This window comes from Terrapene carolina, unplaced genomic scaffold, assembly GCF_002925995.2.
Source record: "Terrapene carolina triunguis isolate 2854851 unplaced genomic scaffold, T_m_triunguis-2.0 Scaffold85, whole genome shotgun sequence".
Classification (NCBI taxonomy): Eukaryota; Metazoa; Chordata; order Testudines; family Emydidae; genus Terrapene; species Terrapene triunguis.
This window is the reverse complement of record NW_020664436.1, coordinates 19,661,462-19,685,365: the sequence shown is the minus strand read 5'-3', so window position 1 is coordinate 19,685,365 and position 23,904 is coordinate 19,661,462. Positions and strand designations below refer to the sequence as shown.

Sequence of the window (23,904 nt, the reverse complement as noted above, 5' to 3'; positions counted from 1 at the left end):
CCGGCGCCCACTTCTGTCAGTCACTCTGTCTCAGCAGCGGTCTCTCCTCCCGTACTTCACAGCACTCCCTTTTCATGACTCGGCCCTCTGGCAAGGTCGCTGTATAGTCTTCCCCTTCTGTGGTATCAGAGTCCCTCCAGACCAGTTGTCTGTGCACTGTCCCAGGAGGTGCTCTGTGCCAATTCCCAATCTGCTGCTTCCCCAGAGGTTGGTAGGGGAAGCTGGACCCACCTACTAATCCACGTTGCAGCCCAGGGACCCAGTCAGTAGCAGCCAAGGTCTACGCAGTTTCAGTACTCATTGCTCTTTCCCTCTGTTTCTTCCTACTCTGCCTTCCACAGGGTTTCTTCCCCACAACTCCTCTGGGTAAACCCCTTCCATCAGGGACAAGCTCCCAGGGCTTTTCCTGTGTCCAGAGAGTGAGTGCAGACCCTCTCCCTCAAGCCCTTTTCTGTTCTCAACTCCCTGGCTTTATACAAGCCCAGCGTGCTCCTGCTTAGCTAGACCTCATCTTCAATTAATGCTTGTCACTGAAGCCTGACTCTCCCTGCCCCCCCCCCCCCCCCCAGATGTGGCTTATATGGTTAATGGGACCCTTCTGAGGCCCTTAGCACGTTCAGCCCTGAAGTGGTTATCACACAGTCCCTCTGCCCTCTCCTCACATGCATACTGTGCCTTCTCTCCCTGTACTCTCCCCAGGAAATTTATGCTGTGCATCCTCCAATTTCTTTGCAGGCATCTTTCCTCAATGGGGAGAGAAAGGATTGGGTCTCAGCAGCTTCTTTTCTTCTCCTCTGAACAGCACTAGATGGCTGTCACTCTGTGCCAGATGCTGCCCTTCTCGTCTGGCGGTGAAGACAGAGTGGGTGACGGCACCCCTTGTCACCTCCCCATAGTGACAGGGCGGGTAGGCGCGCTTTAGTTCATTCTTTACTCTATGTATGAAGTATTGGCCATTTTCAATTGGTTCCTTTCCCTTAAACTAGCCATTAACTAATGATTAACATTTAGCTAATTCCTAGGATGATTGCTATCTGGGCATCAACTAATGTCTTGGGCTTTATTTTGACTTTATAGTAGGGCGGTGGCTGCTGGTAGGTGGGGACACATCTGGAATTACTGTATATACTCGTTCATAAGCCGAATCTTTTTGGTTAAAAAGTGACGCATCAATGAGCGGGGGTCGGCTTATAAACGGGTCTACACCAAAATTTGATGATTTTAAACTCTATGGAATCATTGAATTGAATATCTAATACATTGTCGTTTTGTTTACCTGGAGCGTCTGCAGGCATGAAGCCCCTGAGCTCCCTGTGGTCGCGGTTCGCCTTTCCCAGCCAATGGGAGCTGCGGGAAGTGGCGCGCCTTCCCCTCCTTCCATCTGCGGATAGTTTCCAACAGCTCTTTTGGGCCAGGAACAAGAGGGGTGCAGGTGGTGGGGAACAAATCATGAGTAGGATTGGTCCCATCTGAAGGAGTCTTGACAGCAAGGGAGAGGGAGGCAGGGTGCATCAGACTCTGTGCCTTTATGGGGATTGTTTCTTTCGGCACTCTCAGAAAGGCCAGAGAGCTGACAGTGGAGGGCGGGGCTAGAAGATATAGCCTGGCTGCACCAATCAGTGTTAGTTTGAAGTATTGCTTTAATATGTTTGACTTAGTCTCTCATCTACAATATGATGATTAACTAACTAGCTCACTGGTAGTTTAGTGATGGGACTGGGCTCTTCATTATCACCCTGAGCTAGATAAGAACTGTCACAGTTCAGGAATACTGCACCTGTATTCCCTCTCCAAGCTCCACCAAAGGCACCTGCTCTAGGCTCCTGGCTCCGTACCCATCACTTCTCCTGATCACACACCCGTGTCTCCCTTCCTTCCTGACTGTGATTGCCAGCAGTCATAAGTTATCACACAGCTCTTTCCAAGCAAACATTTATTCTTAAGGTGAAAGCATTACAGGGAAAACATTAAAACAACAAAAGAATCTACAGATATGCTAATAAGCTTATCCCAGAGATCACCCCAACTCCAACAAGGGCTCTGGCAGGGAGTCAGGCCTTCAAACCCCATAAAGGGGGTTTTCTTTGGTTACAAGTTCTTAACACCCAGCACACCCATGAATAGGTCAGTCTTTCCTTAATACAGCTTGAGCCTTTGATCTTGGGACTCCAGGAGCAGGTAGTAAGCAGACAGTGGTCCCCTCCTCAGGCTCTAGCTTCCAACAACTGGGGTTTTGCATAAATGGAGGTGGGTAATTTGTATTCACCTCTCCATAGAGATTCCCCAGGCAAACCACTTGACACTGTTTGTCCCAAAAGTCCATTCTTGTCTGGCACCTTGTTCAGTATAGTCCTTTGAAGTTCATAACACTTCCCAGGGTTCACATCCTGTCTCCTCCCAGAGAGAGGTTATGTACAACCCTGGCCCACAATAATACATAAACCATTAATGTAATACCCTGGACCCCAAATGTACTAAAACTGAATTCAATAAGGCCTCCCAAGGATATTTTAGGAAATTGCTATGTCGGTCACAAGACCCACGGAAGCTGCAGTATGAAAGGCTGATGACTCATTTTGAAGTTCAAACTTGTCCATGCTGCAGCAGCTTTCCTGCTCCTAAAACTCCCTTTTACTTTCTCAGTGCTCTCAGCTGCTAGATGAAAACCAGAAAGATGATTTCTTTGAAGAAATAATAGAGGAGTATGAAGACATTAGACAGGACCACTATGAGTCTCTCAAGGTAAATAAAACTGCATTGTGTATTGATTTAAATTCTTTCCCTTCTAAAATGATTGGTCTTTATATCATTATTGCTTGTAAAACAAATTCCATATATTAATGATCTTTGGGCATATTTCCATCAATTTAAAACATATAGTACACATTCATTAATTTACAAAAGGCAACATGAAATGGAATTGTCCAGCCCACAAAGGAAACTCTACCCAACTCTTACCACTCACTCAGGAAAGGCCTGATTGTCATTGTTTAATATTTACACTGCAGTAGTGTCCAAGATTAGGGACCTGCACGGTAATTGAGACGAAGGCCTGGACAAGAGTTTTAGCTGTCTGGACAGAAAGCCAAGGTTGAGTTTTAGAAATGTTGATAGGGAGAAAGAATTGATTTGGAGACAGACTGAATATGAGGGATGAGAGTATGGAATGCACTGAAGACAACTCCTTGGTCCTCTGTCTGACAAGGCAGACAAAGAAGCATGCTCGAAGGTCAACCAGCTCTGACTTTGGCCTCTTTGCAAGTGAAGTTGATTCCAAAACTTAGGGTCCTCTGCTGGGAACACCTTCCTAAAGTTTCCCATAATTGCACTACCACTGCAATTATGGGAAACTATGGTGCAGCAACTCTGGGAACTATGGTGTAAACCGGGATGAATTCCTGACCCCATTGAAGTCACTGGCAAAATTTGAATTGACTTCACTGGGCCACAATTTCATCCTATGTACCGGGAACCACTTGTGGTTTTTATGGCTGTCATCTAGACTTGCTCCGAGCAAGGTTAGACAACAGAGGTAAAATGCAGCACCTTCCTATGAATCTGTACTCATTTTTTTTAAACTAATAAAGGAACTTAAATTTATGTGGGGAGATTAATGCTTGATAATCTTGTAGGCTAAATCAACTAGAAATGTCTGTCCATTAAGAGTAGTACAGTAAATTGACTAGCTCATTGTAAAGTACATTTTATATTAGTCTTACCAAGGTACTTGCTAGATGATGAAATTAAAGCTGTCCTCAGATGTATCATCAACAAAATCAGTTCAGACTTTAACAAGGCCATTGAAGTTACTTTGTTCAAAGCTGAGCGGTTATATAAATGTATCTTTTATTTCCATACAGGAAAGAAGATATTTGTCATTGGAGCAAGCTAGGAGAAAAGGTTTCCATAATGACTGGCTGTCAGGCTATAAACCCGGTCAGTTTACTTTTTTTTTTTTAATTGAACACTTAATAACCTCACTGGATATAGCTGTGTGGTCTCCTGTCAGAGGGAGCAGCATGACTTGAAAATAAACTGGTATCTATTGAATTTGAAGGGATTGTTGTTGCACAAATGGGAGATCAGTGGCCTAAAATGAAGTGTTCTCTTCCCCGTGCTTGCAAATGTTTGGCCCCATTACATTTATTTTTGTTTCTTCTGATTTCCAACTTGTGAAAAACATGGCTATTTAAATATTTTTTTATACATTGCCAAAAAGTGAGTGTTGTACATCTTTTTAAAACCAAAGATCCATTATAGTACATATAATCAAATCATAGAAATGTAGGACTGGAAGGTACCTCAATATGTCATCTAGTCCAGTCCCCTACACTCAAGGCAGGACTAAGTAATAACTAGACCATTCGTGACCACTCTTTGTCTAACCTGTTCTTAAAAACCTCCAATGACAGAGATTCCACAACTTCTCTAGGTATGCACTCAGTAGTGCCTACTTTCACAGGGCCAAAATGCAGCACTCAGTTTCTAGTTAACTAATCTTTATAAATGTCCCTACTAAGGTAGCAGAGAAGGTGGGAAGATGCAAATGCTGGACCAGTAGCTACACCATAACAAGGACCCACCGCTGCACATGCACCCTCACCACCCCTATCCTAGTGGATGTATGGGAGTTGCAAAAGCTCCTGAAGCTTCCCAACTAGGTTTTATGTGGAACTCCACAGCACACAATGCTGGTGAACTGGGCTGTGTCTGAGTAGAAGAGTTGGATATAAAGCAGGGGTGGACAAACTACGGCCCGCGGGCCTGTCCTGTCCGGCTCCTGGCCCGGGAGGTTCGCCCCCGGCCCCTCCCCTGCTGTTCCCCCTCCCCCGCAGCCTCAGCTCACTGCGCTGCTGGCGCAATGCTCTGGGCGGCGAGCTCCTGGGGCAGCGCAGCTGCAGAGCCGGGGCCTGACCCGGTGCTCTGTGCTGTGCGGCGCGGCTGCCTGTCCTGGTGCAGCCACGCCGCCAGCCACCGGTGCTCCAGGCAGCACAGTAAGGGGGCAGGGAGCAGGGTGGGGGTTGGATAGAGGGCAGGGAAGTTCAGGGGGGGGTCAGGGGCCGGGGGTGTGGATAGGGGTTGGGGCGGTCAGAGAGCGGGGAACAGGGGGGTTGAATGGGAGCAGGGCTCCCGGGTGGGCAGTCAGGAAAGAGAGGAGGGGTTGGATGGGGCAGTGGGGGACAGTTAGGGGCGGAGTGTCCGGGGGCGGTTAGGGAGCAGGGGTAGTTGGATGGGGCAGTCAGGAAGGAGATGAGGGTTGGATGGGGCAGCGGGGGGCAGTTACGGGCAGGGGGTCTGGGGCGGTCAGGGAGAAGGGGTGGTTCGATGGGGCAGGGGTCCTGGGAGGGCAGTCAGGAAGGAGGGGGGGTTGGATAGGGCGGGAGGTCCGGGGGCGGGGGACAGAGAGCAGGTGGGGTGGATGGGGCAGGGGTCCCCGGGGGGCCGTTAGGGAACGGGGGTTGGATGGGGCAGGAGTCCTGGCCGGGGGGAGGGGGGGAGGGAGAAGGGGGCGGGCCACACCTGGCTATTTGGGGAGGCACAGCCTCCCCTAACCGGCCCTCCATACAATTTCAGAAACCCGATGCGGCCCCTCAGGCCAAAAATTTTGCCCGTCCCTGATATAAAGCATCAATTTAGTGGAAGGTAGTCTGTGCATCTGCCCAGTTCTGACATATTCTAAGCCCTATGATCAACAAAATAACTTCATGAGTCCAACACAATTAAGTATCAATCAGTATTGATTTGGATGAACTAATGAAGGAACTTTAAATTTCATATGTCAAGACTAATGCCTGATAATCTTCTAGGCCAGTGTAGTGGCCTAGAAGATTATCTAGGCCAGATAATAGTGATATGGTAGTTAGATTGACTTCAGTTTATTGTGACAGTCTTCTGAAGGACGACAACTTTAAATACAGATGCTGTTAAGGGTTCAAAAGCATAGAGAACGAGAAAACTAAGTTATAAATGGTAGTGATGGTTTATGTTTACTTGCTGTGTTGTGTACCGTAGGACCTCCGAGTTATGAACCTCTCGGGAATGGAGATTGTTTGTAACTCTGAAATGTTTGTAACTCTGAACAAAATGTTACGGTTCTTTCTTTTACCAACTGAACATTGACTTAATACGGCTGTGAAACTTTACTATGCAGAAGAAAAATGTTGCTTTACCTTTATTTTTTTTTAGTAGTTTATGTTTAACGCAGTATTGTATTTATTTTTATTTTTTGTCTCTGCTGCTGCCTGATTGCATATTTCCAGTTCCAAATGAGGTGTGTGGTTGACTGGTCAGCTCGTAACTCTGAGGTTCTACTATATGTAAAAGATTCAGTAATATGTGGTAATTCCCAAATGACAAACTACTTTAAACTTCTACAGTTAAACCTAAATTCTTTGGCACTCAAGTTTTTGAAGATTATAACCTGGAGAGGCTGGTGGAATACATTGACTGGAAGCCTTTTTTTGATGTCTGGCAACTTCGGGGCAAATATCCCAACCGAGGATTTCCTAAAATTTTTAATGATAAAGCAGTGGGTGAGTACTGAAATAGCATTTCTTGTATGAAGGCAATGCAGACAGATCAGTTATTTAAAATATATATTCTGATTGTTCACAAATACACATGAGTAACTTCAATTGAATCAGAAAGTGTTTTAATAAAATGTTGGTACAAAAGATTAATAATAGAAAGTAAGTGGGGAAATATTTAGGCCCTAACTGTAAAGAGTTCACTTGTATATAAAAACAAAGGAAAATATTTTGATAATGGAAAAAAATTATAGAGGGCTTGATATGTCTATATTCATTGTTGGACAACATCACTAGAAGCCCTGAGTCCCATTATGTATAATCCTGAAAGTACTTTTAAAAGACCATTGGAACATATGTAATAAAGCTGCAAGTGTATCCAAACCTCTAAAATTAGTGTTCTTTCTGCTATACTATATTTAGAGCCCTGCAAATCTGCAGTTATCTGCTTTATAGCTGCGGATATCTGCTTTATAGCTGCGGATAGCTGTGGACCATGTTTGCGGATCACAAGTCGGATGCGGCTACAAGTTTTATATCCGCACAGGGTTCTGACTAGATTGAGTAGCCAGATAATTTGCTATGTAACATAGCACATGAAGTATTTAATATACACTAGCAGAGTTAAGTGAGCTAAGGAATGGATACTATCAAAGTGAGGATGGTTTATGTGATCTTGTGTGTTTGGATAAGCAAGGCACTTGGGCTAGCTCTTTTAAAGCAGTATGGAATGGTTACCAGTAATGGATTACAGCACAGAGTCTGTGAGGTGTTTAGGTGTAAGGGGGTCCCAACCACAATCTAATGATTTCTGGGGTATTTTAAGTACTTTCATGTACAGTCTGTCCACATCACTTATTCTGCTCCACCTTTTTTACTGTATTAGAATTCTGCTGGCTGAAGTATTTGTGCAGCAAGTGTACCGTTACAACTGTGTAACCATGACAGCACTGACACCTTCTCTGTTAGCAACAGCTAAAATGCTACAGTAGTAACCAATAAGAAAGATGACTGAGGAAATAGCAGGATTATCCAGAAAGTGTATTTATTTAAAAAGAGGGGAGGGGAAAGCTGGAAAGTTGGTTAAAGTTATAATGTCTCTCCTTTTTTTTTCTTTTTTGTTAGGAGAAGAAGCCAAAAGAGTTTATAATGAGGCTCAGACCCTACTAAAAACTATTATTAGCCAAAAGAAGTTGCAAGCCAGCGGCCTGGTTGGGTTCTGGCCAGCGCAGAGTGTTCAAGATGATATTCATTTATACGTAACAGAAGAGGCATTGCAGTCTGCAGAACCAATAGCTAAATTTTACGGCTTAAGGCAACAGGTAGGAAGATGGAGTATTTGCTGACCTAGTATAAAGTTCTTTGTGTTGGCTTGTGAAGATGGAACAAAGGGATTATGTTAAAGTTCATGCTGAAAATGAAGTTAGCTATAATCTGTGAGAGCAATCTACAAAGGAAGAGTCATCTCCTGATCCCCTGTCTGCCTTTTTCAAAAATGATTATTAATTAATAACATCTGTGAATGGTGAAACAGTGTATTACAGAACACTCCTTAGATTTCATCTTTTCAGATTCTTTTTCTTCTAATATTTTAGAAGCCATAAAGCACCATTGTGCATCTATCATGCTGCATAACTTAATAATCAAGACCCTGTGTACCCAACCTAAATTTTGCACCAAGATCCTCCATCAGACTGGAAATTCTGTGGGAGCTTAATTTATACTAAAAATGAGATTTTTGAATTAATTAAGTATGAACATTAATAATGTCGTCTGTCCTGCAGTTATCTGCAGTCTATTTTCGTTTAATTCTCACCTGGGGAAACAGTTGAGAATAAACACATTTATTAGCCATTTTTGTTAACAGATTAGTAGCAAAATAGTTAATTATTGACATTTTAAATGGTCATTTTTAGGTTTGCATTAACAACCCATTCAGGTGAATGGAGAAGTTTGGATTTCTCAGAGTTACTGTTTCAAGCTATCCCAGGAAAATAATGTTGGTTCAGTTTATGCTTAGTTCATATTTTCAGAGTTATCTTTACGATCTTTAGAAACAGAATTAAAAAAAATATGTAAACTGAATTTCTGGAGCACAGTTTTGTGTACAGGTGTGGATTCTGTGAGACATGCTGCAGGATTTTGTCCAAGGTAACAGTATTGTTAGAGGGACACTGTCAGTTTACAAACCACACTTCCGTCTGAAATTTTTTTTTTACTGCTGTTGTTACAAGCAAACCTTAAGATTACTAGAACTGAGAGATTTTTTCACCCCCGCTTTGTTTTATGTGTTTGACAGCACTTTTATTATAGCCTGTTTTACTAATTCTCTTGTTCGGTCCGACAGTTTCCTCTGTTTGTGTAGGTCTTTCAGTCAGCACCAGGGGAGAGAAAAATGTCCTTTAAAAATGTGAAAACATGGTTGCGAATTAGTTCTGGGTCTCAGGGGTCAGGTGTTATACACAGTTACTTTCGTCTCTGTTTTACTGATTGGATTTCAATATGAGTGTCTCTTTACAGGCTAATCCCATTGGTCTATCATCTAATATGCTGATCCTGGGCCTTAGTATAAACTTCACTTTGAAAAGATGGAAGGCATCATACATCTAGGCCTGGCATATACTTGCCTTCTGATATTTACAAGAATATCTTGTATCTAGAAGTCCTTGTGGTTTAAAAATAACAACTTCTTGCCTGTTGAGGCAAAGTAGATGGACCCATTTCTAGGCCTGCCTGAGTAAGGGGAGGGGAGGGATAGCTCAGTGGTTTGAGCATTGGCCTGCTGAACCCAGGGTTGTGAGTTCAATCCTTGAGAGGGCCACTTAGGGATCTGGGGCAAAAATCTGTCTTGGGATTGGTCCTGCTTTGAGCAGGGGGTTGGACTAGATGACCTTCTGAGGTCCCTTCCAACCTTGATATTCTATGGTTCTAATGAGCTTTTTTAAAAAAATGCAAGTTCTCTTATTTGATGCAACTTTTTTGTTGTTTTTTATTTTAGGCCGAAAAAGACTCCACCTGCGCAGACCCATATTACTGCCTCTCTGATTTTATAGCCCCCTTGGATTCTGGTGTTCGTGACTATTTAGGCCTGTTTGCTGTGGCCTGCTTTGGGGTAGACAAGCTGTGCAAGGAATATGAGAAACAGTGTGATGACTTCAACAGCATAATGGTGAAAGCACTGGGAGATCGTATAGCAGAGGTAACAAATTTTATTACAGATTGCATGGCTGCTTATACTTTCCTCGAAGTCTCTGTTGGACTCATTTGACAGTCACCTCTTCACCTTCTTAGATAAAAGCGGGTGTTGTGTGACACGGTGCGTCCTACTCATTAAATCTGAAATTAAATTACTTGCCACTGAATGTGTCTTGAGCAAAGAGAGGATAGTCAGCATGAGCAACAGGGGAATCTGAGACTCAGTGCAGCTTTCCAGACTTTTTTCCATCACAAGAGAGTTTCAGGATCAAGTCTCAAAAAAGCAAGTAGCTTTAAAGAGGTTGTAAACTGGGCCTCTTTTTTAAAAGTATCTCTAACTCCCTCAGATAATTTTTTGGACCCTAAAATGACCTAATAGTTCTACCCTTGGATACAAACGCAGGGATTCCATTGGCTTTAATGGTAACCACACAAGTATATCCAAAGGAAGAATTTGACCCACTGTGGCTAAGATCTTATCTACAGTGTGAGTTTGTCCTGATTCCAGTCATGTGCCAAGCAAACTTGTAGTGTAAACAAGGAAAGCTGGAATTTGCACCAGTCAAACTTCTCCAGTTTCAAACAGAGCTAAGCTCTTCTGACACAAGTAGCAAATTTGTGTGTCTGTACCAGAAGTTTGTGATGGTGCAGCTATACCACTGGCTCGTCTGTCATGGCTAGAACTAGGGCAAATGGTATAGTGTAGGCAAAGTCTAAACATCTTCTCTAAGCTTGGCACTGTATCATCATCTGGTTACCAGCCACCTCTTTCCCATCTCCAGGACATACGCTTGTCAAGCACCCATCAAAAAAACCCAGAATTGGTGAAAGAAGTGCCTTGTGTGTGTTTCAGTATAATCAGTTTGCTTGTATGATGCTTATTTACCCATGGTGAGAGTCCCTACAAAGAAGTAAATTAAATCTGACCATGTCATTTTTGTCCTGGATTAAATTGCTGTTTTTGGCAATCTCTGCAAATTAAAAGAATACTTACGCTTTGTTCCCAGGCCTTTGCAGAGGAGCTCCATGAAAGGGTCCGAAAAGAATTCTGGGCTTACTGCAACAATGAACAGTTGGATATTTCAGACTTGCGCAGGATCAGATATGATGGAATCCGTCCAGCTCCTGGGTACCCGAGCCAGCCCGACCACACTGAAAAACTCACCATGTGGAAACTTGCAAACATTGAGGAGGCAACAGGTACGTGCAACCTTTTTTATTTCCCCTTTGACTTGAATAAGGAATTAAAACTCTGTGACAAAGTATCCAATGCAGAGCTGCATAAAAACAAAAATCAAAACAATTATAGTTGGAATCTCTGTCTCTCTCTCTCTCTCTCTGTCTCTCTCTCTCTCGTTTCCCTCCCGCCCCTATTCCTTTGCTGCAGCCAGGGAGGTTTTTTTATGGAACAATGTCATCTCGCTGTTTTTCCTGTATGTTAGCGAATTTTGTAGTAGAATCTAGTTTGCATTTAAAAAAACATTTCTAATGTCTTTATGGCCGCAAGCAAACTTCCAAAGATGAACAGAGTGTAGATCAATGTAGTGATGTGTTCTCCAGTCTGCAGAGAGCCTCAAACCTCTTAGAAAGTGTGAACTGCCCTGTTCCTTTCCTGTTGCTGTTTTAAATGTCAGCTATCTCACTGCTAATCCCAAACTACCTTCCTAGGTTCCAAAAACCCCTAATGTTCCCTTCCCAGATGCCAAAATGTCTAGTTTATCCCTAACAACTTCTACACTGCAGACCTGCAGTGCTGATACAAAAATATGCAGCATGTTGAAAACTGAAAATGTAGTGCCTGAGGAAAATAAATTTTATTTAATAAAAATAAATAACACAAGGAATATTGAACTATTATTAATTTCCCTGTTTAGTTCATTAAAAACCTGCATTTTTGAATTTGCCTAATGCTGTCTCAGAATTTTCAGTTTGCCAAACCAGACCTCTCCAGAAGTTAGGTGTGTTACTATCAGTTACTAAACAAAATGTTATTTTTTCTTTCAGGTATTCAGTTAACTGAATCACTAGCAATGACACCTGCCTCCGCAGTTTCAGGTCTCTACTTCTCCAACCCCAAATCCAAATACTTTGCTGTTGGTAAAATATGTAAGGATCAGGTAATTTGGATTCCATGATATAGTTGAGCTACAAATAAACTGATTAAATAGTTGAAATAAGCTGTTTTCTGACTATTTTGGAAACATTGACTCATGGAGACTTACTAATCATTGTGTTTAAAATCTTTCTCTTGTTTCTTTTCAGGTGGAAGATTATGCACTGAGGAAAAACTTGACAGTGGTTGAGGTTGAGAAATGGCTGGGGCCCATCCTGGCATATGATTTGGAATAACTGTTTGTGGGATGGCAGGGGCAAGCCTCTGCCTTGCTCTTTCCAGTTTCTTCTCCAGAAACAGAACAGAACTGGACTTAGAATCTTGTAGTTTGCATCGATTGACAGAACCTCTCAGTGGGCTTTGGAAGCTGTTCACTTTGTAGTGTCACTTGCCGACAAAAAGAAAAACCCCACCGCGTTTTTGTGTGATACTTTAATTTTTGGCAAAGTAGTTTTGTATTATGCCCTTTGTCAAGGGAATAGTACTGAAATCCTCTACAGACCTCAGAATCATAATTGTGCGTTTCTGCGCCCAAATACTATAACTGGGCTAGATGTAGCGTGAGATGTAGAGATCACTGGGTTTTCTTTTTGATCGTGGAGGTTTTGAGAACTGGCTCACACCTTAATAATCTTGGGACAAACATTTGCACTGAAGCACCCCATTGAATGGGTGAAATAATGCAGAATTTTGTTTCTGGTCTTTAAATGGCGTGTGTATCGGCAACTCAAAAGACACGGAAATGGAATAAAAGAATGCCTCATAAGTAATGGGTAATACTTAGTGGGTAAGGAACAACTTGGGATCTATTCTCCCCCTCATTATACCGATGCCTCTCCTGTATTCGGGAGAACACCAGACCCCATGCTCATATAGCAATCTTGCTGTATCAGAAAGAAGGTTGTATCACTAAGGCTATTTTGATTATTTTTGTTATTGTAACTACCAAAGTAATGTGGTGGTCTGAAACAATCCAAGTAATGCTGTATTATCCTAAAGAATTGAATAGTGTGACTGAGCACGGAACTGAAAGCCTGGAATACTCCCAGCTCTGACAGGTCTTCTTTGGCTTTGGGCAAACCATGTTATCTCGCGGACTCAATGTCCGTAGCTGTAAAATGGGGATAATACTTCCTACCTCACTGGTATGTATTGTGAAATGTACTTGTTGCTTATATACCACTTTGCGGATGGAAAGAGCTACTGACTTCAATATATTAGTTGCAGGTAAGTCTTTCGGTGCCTGAATATTAAAACTGTGGTTGCAATACCTTTGCTTACTGATAATGAAGAAAAGGCCTTTGGAAATAGCTGCTATGTTTTTTCACCCAATTACTACTTTTTAAGAAAAAACATCATATTGGAAAAACTGTTACATGACAATTTTTGAATCAAATTACTATGCTTAGTCCTCTGATCTGAATGTAAGCAATAGATAATCTACAAGTTTAGTCTCTAAATAAATATTTAATTTTGAATAAATTCACTGTTTATAAATGTTTTTAATAATCTCTGAGATAGGCACTAGTCTAGCTCAGAGCTATGTATTTAATTATTAACTTTTATGAAACATAGAGGAGAAAGTCCTGCTTTCTAAGTCTGGTATCTGTCAAAAACAATGACCTGTGTTGTAAAGAGCCCCCCCCCCCCCCGCCCCCTTCTAAATATAATGTTTGTAATCAATTGGTATTTAAATATTGCCTTACAATATTAACCTTCATCTGACTTTTGAAATATACTGAAAAAAATGCATATATGACTCCTTAAACAATAAATATTAATCTATCGGTAGTGCTATCCTTGTCAAACCTCAGTTAAAAATTTATCATTGACATAAAATATGCAATAAAATCTGACCTATTTTTGTAGTTAATATACACTTTGCCCTATGTTTCTGTATTTAAGTCTTTGGATGGGATTTTCCAAAGCACCTAAGTGAGTTTGCTCTGAACTCATTTAAGTGCTTTGGAAAATCCCATACTTAGTCACTTCGAGATTATTTTTGTAAATAGAAACTACATAGAGCAAGAGACTGAAAGGCTTGATTCTCATTCACACTCAGGTCCCTTTACAATACAAGGCCCCTGTACATTGCCACAGTGGCATCAAAGGGCTTTAGTACAAATGAAAATCGGATACTAAAATGTCTTATATTTTTCCCTATGAAAGTTAATCTTTAATGGCTGGAATCTTTAATTTTCCCCATTCAGAATCTATAGTTGGGCTTTTCTAGGTGCTAATCTCCCCCCCTCCTCCCCCCTTGCTGGTAGATGGAAAAAAGGCCAGATTCTGATCTTGCTTGTATTGGCACATCTCCAAAGTAACTGCATTGAAGTCAGTAGGATTACTCTGGAGTTATGTTGGTGTAAATGAGATGAGAATCTGGCTCATACATCTTGATCTTGCTTCCATTGATATCAGTAACACAACTACTAGTGACTTCAGTGGAAGCAGGATCAGGCTGACTGCTCTGAGTGTTACAAGAAGATGAAAAGATATAGTGGGATATGACAATGTTGTGTTCTTAGCACTAAGAAATCCCAAGAGCCCAACTTTCAAAGGCTCATGCAAGTGCTTTGTCCATAAAAATGTACACAGACTCATCACTCCCACAAAAATCTCCATTTCCACATGCAACACATGTAACTTTGCATGTCTAAAAGCCAGTTAGACAGAGATTCATTTTGCATGTGCAGATAGGGTTTAGAAGGGTAATGAGTGCTAATATATTTCTGTGGGCTCATCAGCCGTGGCCTCGTTTAAAAGCTTGGTCCTAAATGTCAGTTGACTTAACTGATGAGACTCAAATTTGATCCCTTTTCTGTCTCTAATTTGATCCCTTCAAAAGAATCACAGCAGGTTCTGAGAGAAAAGACCGTCCTTTGAATAGTTCTACCTTGTGAGCAAATTGATGGGATTTTTTAAAAGCAAACGTTATTTACTTTCCTTGGGGATTCCTTTTATTAAAAAGACATAAGTTCAAATATGAAAGGAATATACTGCTTTGAAATTTATGAGACAGCGGTGGTTAAAGTTGTCTTCAAAGTCTTTCCTGAAAACATTGTCCTTTTTCGGACATCTCAAGATGGGACTTAAAATCTGCTCTCCCTGGTGCTTTATTTTAACTTGAAGGCAGGGCTTTAATTTTTAATCATTTAGCCATTTCCTCTTCCCTGCTGCACACCTAGTAGGGCCTGTCACAGAGGCCATTCCGCTACCAAATTTCAAGTCTCCGCTCGAAAGCATTTGCATGTTAGAACTTCTCAAAGAAAAGGTCGCCAGAATTTTTTTAAATATTTCAGAAGAATGTTTTTTTCCTTAGCCGTGTTCTCAGAAAGAGTGGAACCCCATTTTAGCTGAAACTTTTCAAAATAACTCAGTCTATTACAGTTTGGCAAAGTTATAAGCTATTGAAAACAGGATCTTATAATGGGAAGGGACAGGCAACCTTAATAATAGGCAGTACTACTAACTCTGCCTATAATGGTGTTGTTCTTGGGCATTTATCTGACCCTCAACATGATTTTTGTATTTGATTTCCTTAACTGTTTTGTATGGTTGGGTTGGATAAGAGGAGTTATGACTACTATTAATTGGAATTGCGTTCAGTATAAAAGTTTATTACACAGTAGTAAGATGGAGTACACAGCTTAAGAAAGAGTAACCATAGTTAAATTATGTAGTTTAACAAAATACAGTAACAAGCCTTAAGGATGCTGAGCACCAGAGTAAAATCCACCATTTAACCTCTGCTGCTTGTGCAAAATAAGCAGTGTTACAAAACCACTCTCAGCCATTTCCTAGGATGATTGTTTTTAGAGCTAACCATGAAAGCCACAGTTCATGTTAGTATCATTGTCAAGGCTGATAGACACAAAATTGAACCTGCTCCCCCACTTATCCATTTGCTAAGTCAATGCAGCATCTTGTGAGTACTTTTGTAAACAAATGCCTCAGACCTTTATGCAGCAAAACACTTAAGTACATGCTTAATTCCTATTGAAGTCAGTTGGATTTAAGCACATGCCTAAAGTTAATCATATATTTAAATACTTTGTTGCATTGCACCTTCAATCTGTTGTTCCTTCTAACAAAATGGGGGCACATAGGATCTAATGCTGCCCAGATGTAAGCACTTCACAGCCATGAGTAGTCAGATTCAACTCTGATGATAGCACCTCTGTTCTGTATAAGGCATGGATTGTACCCTGATTGGTCCACCTCAGATTTCTGAAAGTGAAACTAATCAATGGGCTGCCTAAATAATTAAATAAAATAAGCCCCACAGCTTCAGCATATCAGTTTCCACAAGCTCAGACTCCTGGAACAGGAGGAGAGATCTAGAACTGTATCTTTGGCTGGCAGCTGAAGACCCCTCCTTCTGGTTAGCACCAAGATTTATCACAAATACATGCCTTGCTGTCTCTTTCTTTGAGCACTCCCATTGGAAGCGCTTAGTGATTCCAGAAGTCTACAGCTGCAATACTACTACTACCTTAAACTGAAGTTTCTAACATCTTGAGAGACCATCCATTGTGAACTCAAACTGAACTGGAGAATTTGTGTGTACATTAGTTTGATAAGTAATAAATACTTTTAAACATGTATCTCTTTACACAGATTGGATTATTCTAAGATGAAAATTTCTCAAGTTATAAAAAGATGGTGAAATCTGTGTTGAACTACATCATGTCATGTGTAAAGTATAAATGTTGGTTCATTCTAAAAAGGTGAATTTGTGGCTGATAGATTCCTTCTGCACTTCTGTACCCTGACCTAGTGAGAACAAACATGTACATATGTTTCTGCAGATTAGCAAGGTGGTTTTTCAGGAAGCAGACTGATGAAAAGCTGCATTGGACAGGCAAAGGACTAATTTAACAAACTGCTCTTTAGAGATATGTTGGTAAAATTTGTACTTGATTTATTGCCATAAATCATGCTGGTTTTTAAACACATGCTTCAATCTTGTCTGTGCTCAGCTGGTTTGATTTCAGGAAATAAGTGCTCCTGAGATGCAGTGCTTTGCTAAATACAGTACAAGAGCCTCTTCACCCAATCAGGAGTTTATAATTTACTGTTCTGCAGTGGCTCTCAATTAAGTTTTGGCTTTTATGATCGTCTCTCTAAACAGACAGTTCCAGTTAGACGAATATGAAGAATAGACATATTCTTCGAGTGCTTGCTCATGTCCATTCCATACTAGTTGTGTGTGCTTGCCACATGCACCAGTGCCAGAAGTTTTTCCCTTGGCAGTATCCGTAGGGGACTGGCTCTGGCGCCCTCTGGAGTGGCGCCCGCATGGTGCGGTATAAGCAGCGCCGCCGGCTCCCCCCCACCCTCAGTTCCTTCTTGCCGGAAACTTCGACAGTTGGGAAGGAGGGCGGGTTGTGGAAGTAAACGGAAAAGGTAACTGTCTTTTCTTCTTTGAGTGCTTGCTCACGTCCATTCCATATTAGGTGACTCCAAAGCAGTACCCCGGAGTGTCTTCTCTGGCAAGCTGAGTGATGGCATAATGAGCGGTAAACGTGTGAACAGAGGACCACATTGCAGCTCTACAGATGTCCTGGATAGGGATGTGCACCAGGAGGGCCGCCGAAGATGCCTGCGCTCTCGTTGAGTAGGCTCTGACAATTGGTTGCGGCGGACCCCCCACCAGGTCGAAACAGGTCCTTATGCACGAGGTGATCCAATTGGAACTCCTCTGAGAGGACACCAGGTGACCCTTACACCTATCCGCTGTAGTGATGAAAAGTTGAGTCAATTTTTGGAAAGGTACATTCTAAGTAGAAAGCCAAGGCCAACACATCTCGAAGAACACCAGTTACGGAAAAGATAACTCTCTTTTTCTATTCTTTTAGGACCTAATGCTACAAGCCTTGTGAGAAATCTTAGAGATTTTAACAAGGCTACTTATGTGAGTAAGTGTTTGTAGGATCAACTCCTTAATAACTTTGCTATACATGAAAGCGTTGTCATATCCATGCATAAAAAAAGTTTTTATTCACACAAATGGAAGTGAGTGCATTACCTTATACTTCTATAATGGTCTTCTTGCTTCAAGACTCGTATCCAGTTATTTTACAGCACAGAAGAAGGTTTGCGTTACATGTTCAATTCAGTGATAACCACTGGTGAGATCAGTTGGATTTTACTAAATGCACAGCAAGAGGACCAAAGTTGTTAAGGGAAGATTATTTACTGGAGACAGTGGGGAACTAAGGTGAATTGAGGATTAGATATACACAAATATCGAGCCACCATCACACCCAAATCCTTTAGAGCTCACTACATCCTTTTTGTTTCCCTATTCTGGCAACACCCCTCTTTATCCACCAACAATCTGCATTTTTGTTCTCAGCTCATCAGCCACCCTTCTCAGTCCTGAACCCCCATATTCCGACATAAGAAGAAATAAGCAGCTTTAAATGCACTTTGTTGATGTTCCCTCATCAATAGTCTGTCATAGTCATGCTGGCTACTGCCTGCTCCCCTCCCCCCACTTTCTATTTCTTAAGCTCAGCTGTCTTTTCTCAAGGCACCATCAGACACCATTTCCCTTTCTTTCAGTGGACTCCACGCAAATTACTTTACTCTCGTGATTCAGTGGATCCCTTGAAGAAATGAGATTTCATCACCTAATTTTCTATTTGACCTTTGCATCTGGGTGGATTTGATTTAAATCAAATTGATTTAAATCACTAGTCAGGAAGAGACTCTATTTAATGGTGGATTTCTCCATAAAAGTGCATCCTTGTTGGTTGTTATAACCTTAATACATATTCTTCACAACTCAGAGATAAATGTAGGTTTCGTTTTTAGAAGGTACACACTATACATTTTTAAAGTGATTTATTTTGAAAACTTTTCAGATGAGTTTTACAGCTATATCAGAAAATGAATGATTGTTTGGTTATTTCATTTACCAAAGGTAATTGAAGCAGATATTTATGAAGTCATTGGGAGGTGAACTATCTCCAATTCAACAGGTTAATCATTAATATTTGGAGGATCTTCTTGCCATGCTGTATAAGGAGGAGAACATCACCAGACAGACATTTAAATTGTTTTTTTTTTTTTTTAACTAAAACAACAATGTTATGTATTCTGGATTTTTTTCTTCAACAGCAAACCTATAATATTTTAACAAAATAAGCATATGAATTTTTGAATTTAGTTAAACATTCAAGTTTTTTAAAATCAGGTTTGTTTTTGTTAAAATTGTTTAAAATAGTTAAATATTTAAAAAAACAAAACAAAAATTAGATCGACTATGTCAGCCAGGTCAACATGAGAAACTTAAAATATTGGCTTCTGCAGCTAACTCAGTCATCTTCACCTTCATTTTCCTGTTTTGTTCAAAATCTGGAAAAGAAAAACAAGCTTTCCTGCTTTTTCAGGTCCCAAACGATTTCTCAATTTGGAATGAATTAGTCCAAAGGAAGAAAATATTCTTTCTACACCAGCAGAAGAAGCTACTGCTCTTAAAAGCAAGATTATTACTTCAACAGTCTCTGAATCCAAGTGCTTAAGTGACCAGTTCACTGGTGTGACTTTCTTTAAAACATCATCAGCAACCATATATTTCTTGAATGGTTTCAAGTCTCGGGGGTAGCCGTGTTAGTCTGTATCCACAAAAACAACAAGGAGTCTGCGGAACTGAGGTTTTTTACCCATGAAAGCTTATGCCCAAATAAATCTGTTAGTCTTTAAGGTGCCACCAGACTCCTTGTTGTTCTTGAATGGTTCTTATTCCTAAACTTGGGTCTCTTTTACGGCCTGCTGCCATTATAGGTTTTCCCTTCTAGTGAGAGAATGGTATGGTAGATCTGAAATCAATGAAGGCTACACTCAGAAAGACCTCAAGACTTCTGGAATATGCTGCTCAAACAGTTTCACTTTTGTTTCTACTGCCTGTCCCTCCCGTCTCACATTTATCTCCAGACTTCGCCTTATTCCGCCCCCAACAATCTTCTATTCATTGAACTGTTTGAAACTGCACTTTTAGAGAGGGGTAAGGGATTGACTCTGTGTACACAAATTTGCAGAGGGATAATAAGGTTGAGGTCTGTTATTTCTCACGTCTATATATTATTGATTTTAAAACATTTTTGCTGTTAACAAGCGTGTTATCTCTGGAGACACACATCCACAGTTTGAGAACTGAAAAACTAAGCATCTCTGATGGTATCTTCTAGACTGAGCACTGAGTCCCATTGGGTAGATAGAAAGATTAACCTAAACTATAAAGAAGCCCCTGGAACCCCATAAGATTGGGTCCCTAATCCATGAACTATTGGAACTCATTTACAAAACTTTTCTTAAACATTACATGAATATATTGTCTCATACTATAGAATTAGAATTTATAATCCTATTCCATGATGAGATATCTTTGAGCTATAATGTATCTTAATTAAAACTATCATTAGATTGGTTTTTTCCTCAAAAATCTGATTTAAATAAAAATAGATTTTTAATTTTTTTTAAAAAATCATTGATTTTTATCCACCCTACTTTGCATATATTTCTCCAAATTTTAGGAGGCAATTTTAGGTTTAATGTCTGATAGTGTAAATCAGGTGGGATGGCAGTGAGTGAGGAAGGGTTACATGGCACTGGAGTACTGGCTAGATCCCTTAACTTTAATTTTTATATTAATTGTATTGTAGTACCATCTAGAGGTCTTAATCTCTTTAAATCTCAAAAGAATAAAGTATATAGAACTCTGAAAAAAATCTTTAGTTTTACTTCAGACAGTATAATATTTATGACTAGGGCCCTACCAAATTCACGGTCCATTTGGTCAATTTCATGGTCGTGATTTTTAAAATTGTAAATTTCATGATTTCAGCTATTTAAATCTGAAATTTCATGATGTAGTAATTGTAGGGGTCCTCACCCAAAAAGGAGTTGTGTGTGTGGGGGAGGGGTTGGTTTGCAAGGTTATTGTAGGGGGTTGCGGTACTGCTACCCATACGTTTGCGCTGCTGGTGGTGGTGGCGGCGCTGCCTTCAGAGAGCAGTGGCTGCTGCTGGCTGGGAGCCCAGCTCAGAAGGCAGAGCCACTGACAGCAGCACAGAAGTAAGGATGGCATGGTATGCTATTGCCACCTTTACTTCTGTGCTGCTGCCTTCAGAACAGCTGCCGCTCTCAGGCCACCGAGCTCTGAAGGCAGCGCAGAAGTAAGGGTGGCAATACCTCAACCCCCCTAAAATAATCTTGCGACCCCCCCCTCCATCCCCAACCACCTTTTGGGCCAGGACCCCTAGTTTGGGAAATGCTGGCCTCCCCCCCCATGAAATCTGTATAGTATAGGATAAGAGCACACACAAGACCAGATTTCACAGGGGGAGACCAGATTTCATGGTCCGTGATGCATTTTTCATGACCATGAATTTGGTAGGGCCCTATTTATGACCCAAGTACAATACTAAGTATTTTGATTATCCGCTTTAATCAGCCCCTCCCCATAGAAAACTCCTCCCAAAGAAAGACAACAACATGCTGGTGTTGTCTTTCTGATTCACCATTGATTGTGTTCCTTTCACTCAGTTTATTTAATCTCCTTAGGTTCTGGCCAGAGGCATGCATGGGGGTGGGGGGAGCAAGCATGGGCATGTCCCCCCCAATAATCAGCAGGGGCACAGAACTTCTCTGGCTCTGGGGCCATGGCAAAGAGAGTGAACTCCTCCAGCACCCCTGGGCCACGGTGAGGTCACAGAACGTGCCCTTCCCAAAGTGGTCAATTTTTTATTTCTGCTCACGCCCCTGGTTCTGGCATATGCTAAATACATAAGGTATCTGGGTCCAACTACTTTCATAGAGGGCTTTTGTCCCTTTTGGAGTTCTTGGGGTCCCAGCAGATCTCAAGCTTGTAAAGGATGCTCTAAAAGCTTGGTAAAAGTATTCAGCTCTATGCTTTGTATTTTCCAAGTACTAATCCGGGGTGGGCAAACTATGGCCTGGGGGTCGGATCCGGCCCGTGGGATTGCCATCCCCGTGGCTCTGTGCACTCCTGGAAGTGGCTGGCACCACGTCCCTGCAGCCTCGGGGGAGGGGGAGAGGGCTCCACATGCTGCCCTCGCCTGTGGGTACCTCCCCCTGCAGCTCCCATTGGCTGGGAACAGGGAACCGCAGCCAATGGGAGCTTTGAGGGAGGTACCCACGGGGAGGGCTCTGCTTTCTCCCTCCCACCAGGGGCCGGAGGGATGTGGTGTCAGCCACTTCCAAGAGCGGCACGGGGACAGGGCAGGCAGGCAGGGAGCCTGCCCTGGTCTCGGTGTGCACCGCTGCTACCCCAGAGCTGCTCCAGGTAAGCAGTGCCGGCCTGGAGCCCGCACCCCAACTCCCTGCCCTGAGCCCCCTGCCACACCCCGCACCCCTCCTGCACCCCAACTCCCTGCCCTGAGCCCCCTCATACACCCGGCACCCCTCCTCTACCCCAACCCCTTGCCCTGCACCCCCTCCCACACCCTAACCCCCTGCCCCAGCCCTACATTCATGGCCCTGCATACAATTTCCCTACCCAGATATGGCCCTAGGGCCGAAAAGTTTGCCCACCCCGTTCTAATTCCTCCTCATATGGTGGAGATAGAGACTAGGCACAGGTTTTACACTTAAAAGAAGCAGTATGTTGCACCTCTTTGGGTGTAGGTAGTAGAAGTCTGAGTCTTTAATTATAAACTTCCATTCCTTTGGCTGGCTGCAATTACTGTGTAATTGTTCTTTTAACATAGTCCTCACTATGCTTTGAATGAAAGGATATCTGGTTTGCCTACAGGAGACCCTGAATGTTGAATACTGCCAGCAGTCAGTGTCACAGCTGCCAAACATGCCTACAGGAGTAGAGACAAAGATATAAGGGCAAAATCTAGAAAGAAAACACTGATTATTTTGACTTCAAAGCAAATATATGTCCTATCAACTCTGTTTGTGTCAGTTTCAAGATAAATTATTTAGTCCTCAGGTGTCAGACAAGAAGTTCCAAGAATCTTGCTTTGCAATTATTATGAGCTTCCCCATTCTACCAACCATCAGTCCCGACTACATCCCTCAGACGGCTATCAACCTGAATACATTAAAGGCTGAGCTGAGAGAGATAATAGTCTAAAGAACAAAGGCCCAGCTTCACAAATCCATTTAGGCTCCTAACTTCAATTAATTTTAATAGAAGTTAGGAGCCCAAATAGCTTTGTGGATCTGGGCCAAAGCCCATAATGAGGCCTAGAAATGACATGAGAAGGAGACTCTCACATTCATGCTCTCAGTGGATTTTATCACTAGTAATGAAAAGAGATCAATACAGTTCCTTTTCCCCCCTCTGTAAGTGATACTCTTCATTTCCTGTTCTAAACTATTGTGTAATATTGCTGTATACTGTTAACAGATGCCACATTCTATCTCAGGGGTGTTTACACTTCAGTGGGAAAGTGATTCTTGCGTATGTAAGATTATGAGACAAAGCTGACCAAATAATTCACAATGATTTACTTTAATTTATTCATCAGTGAAATATTGATGGTATTTTTTTTTAAATTAACTGTATGGAGTGCATAAATGCTCATCAAATTCAAATACAGAAAGGGGGCATGAAAATGACAAACACAAATTCACCTAAAAATCTGAGCAAATCTTTCGGAGTACTCACCCAGTCCTCTCATTCTGTTTTTTTCCAAAGGAAAAAGGAGTTAAGTGTACTGCAGTTACAGTGCCTTGGTTATCTAAAAATTATTCAATAACTTTGAATTATAATTTATGGCAAGACATATGAAACCTTTTACTTAAATAGATTGCAGATGCTAGGGTAATACTAGAACAGCAGACACCTACAAATTTTTCTTGCCAGAGAAATGATTATTGACATGGCATAAAATTGCAGAGGTCCTTTGTGTATGGTACATTTTTGTTGAATAATCTATTAACATTGGATATTATACCTGTATGGCCTTGCTGGACACAAAACATAGCTTAACACCTCTAATTTCTTTAAAGGCATGATAATTTAGTAGTAACCCAGTAGTAGCAAAAACATGTATAAGCATAAAATGTCTCATACGGTTCAAAAGA

At 41.6% G+C, this 23,904-nt stretch overlaps 1 protein-coding gene across 1 annotated transcript in view; it reads left to right on the top strand.

Moving 5' to 3' along the window:
- MTR (5-methyltetrahydrofolate-homocysteine methyltransferase) overlaps nucleotides 1-13,467 on the top strand; it is an 86,241-nt gene extending 72,774 nt beyond the window's left edge. The window contains exons 26-33 of the mRNA XM_026649663.2: nucleotides 2,644-2,742; nucleotides 3,861-3,936; nucleotides 6,378-6,533; nucleotides 7,653-7,849; nucleotides 9,526-9,726; nucleotides 10,730-10,922; nucleotides 11,727-11,839; nucleotides 11,985-13,467. Coding sequence (XP_026505448.1) covers nucleotides 2,644-2,742; nucleotides 3,861-3,936; nucleotides 6,378-6,533; nucleotides 7,653-7,849; nucleotides 9,526-9,726; nucleotides 10,730-10,922; nucleotides 11,727-11,839; nucleotides 11,985-12,071 — 1,122 coding nt within the window. The 3' untranslated portion in view covers nucleotides 12,072-13,467. The remainder of the gene's footprint in view (nucleotides 1-2,643; nucleotides 2,743-3,860; nucleotides 3,937-6,377; nucleotides 6,534-7,652; nucleotides 7,850-9,525; nucleotides 9,727-10,729; nucleotides 10,923-11,726; nucleotides 11,840-11,984) is intronic.
- Nucleotides 13,468-23,904: the final 10,437 nt, after the last annotated feature.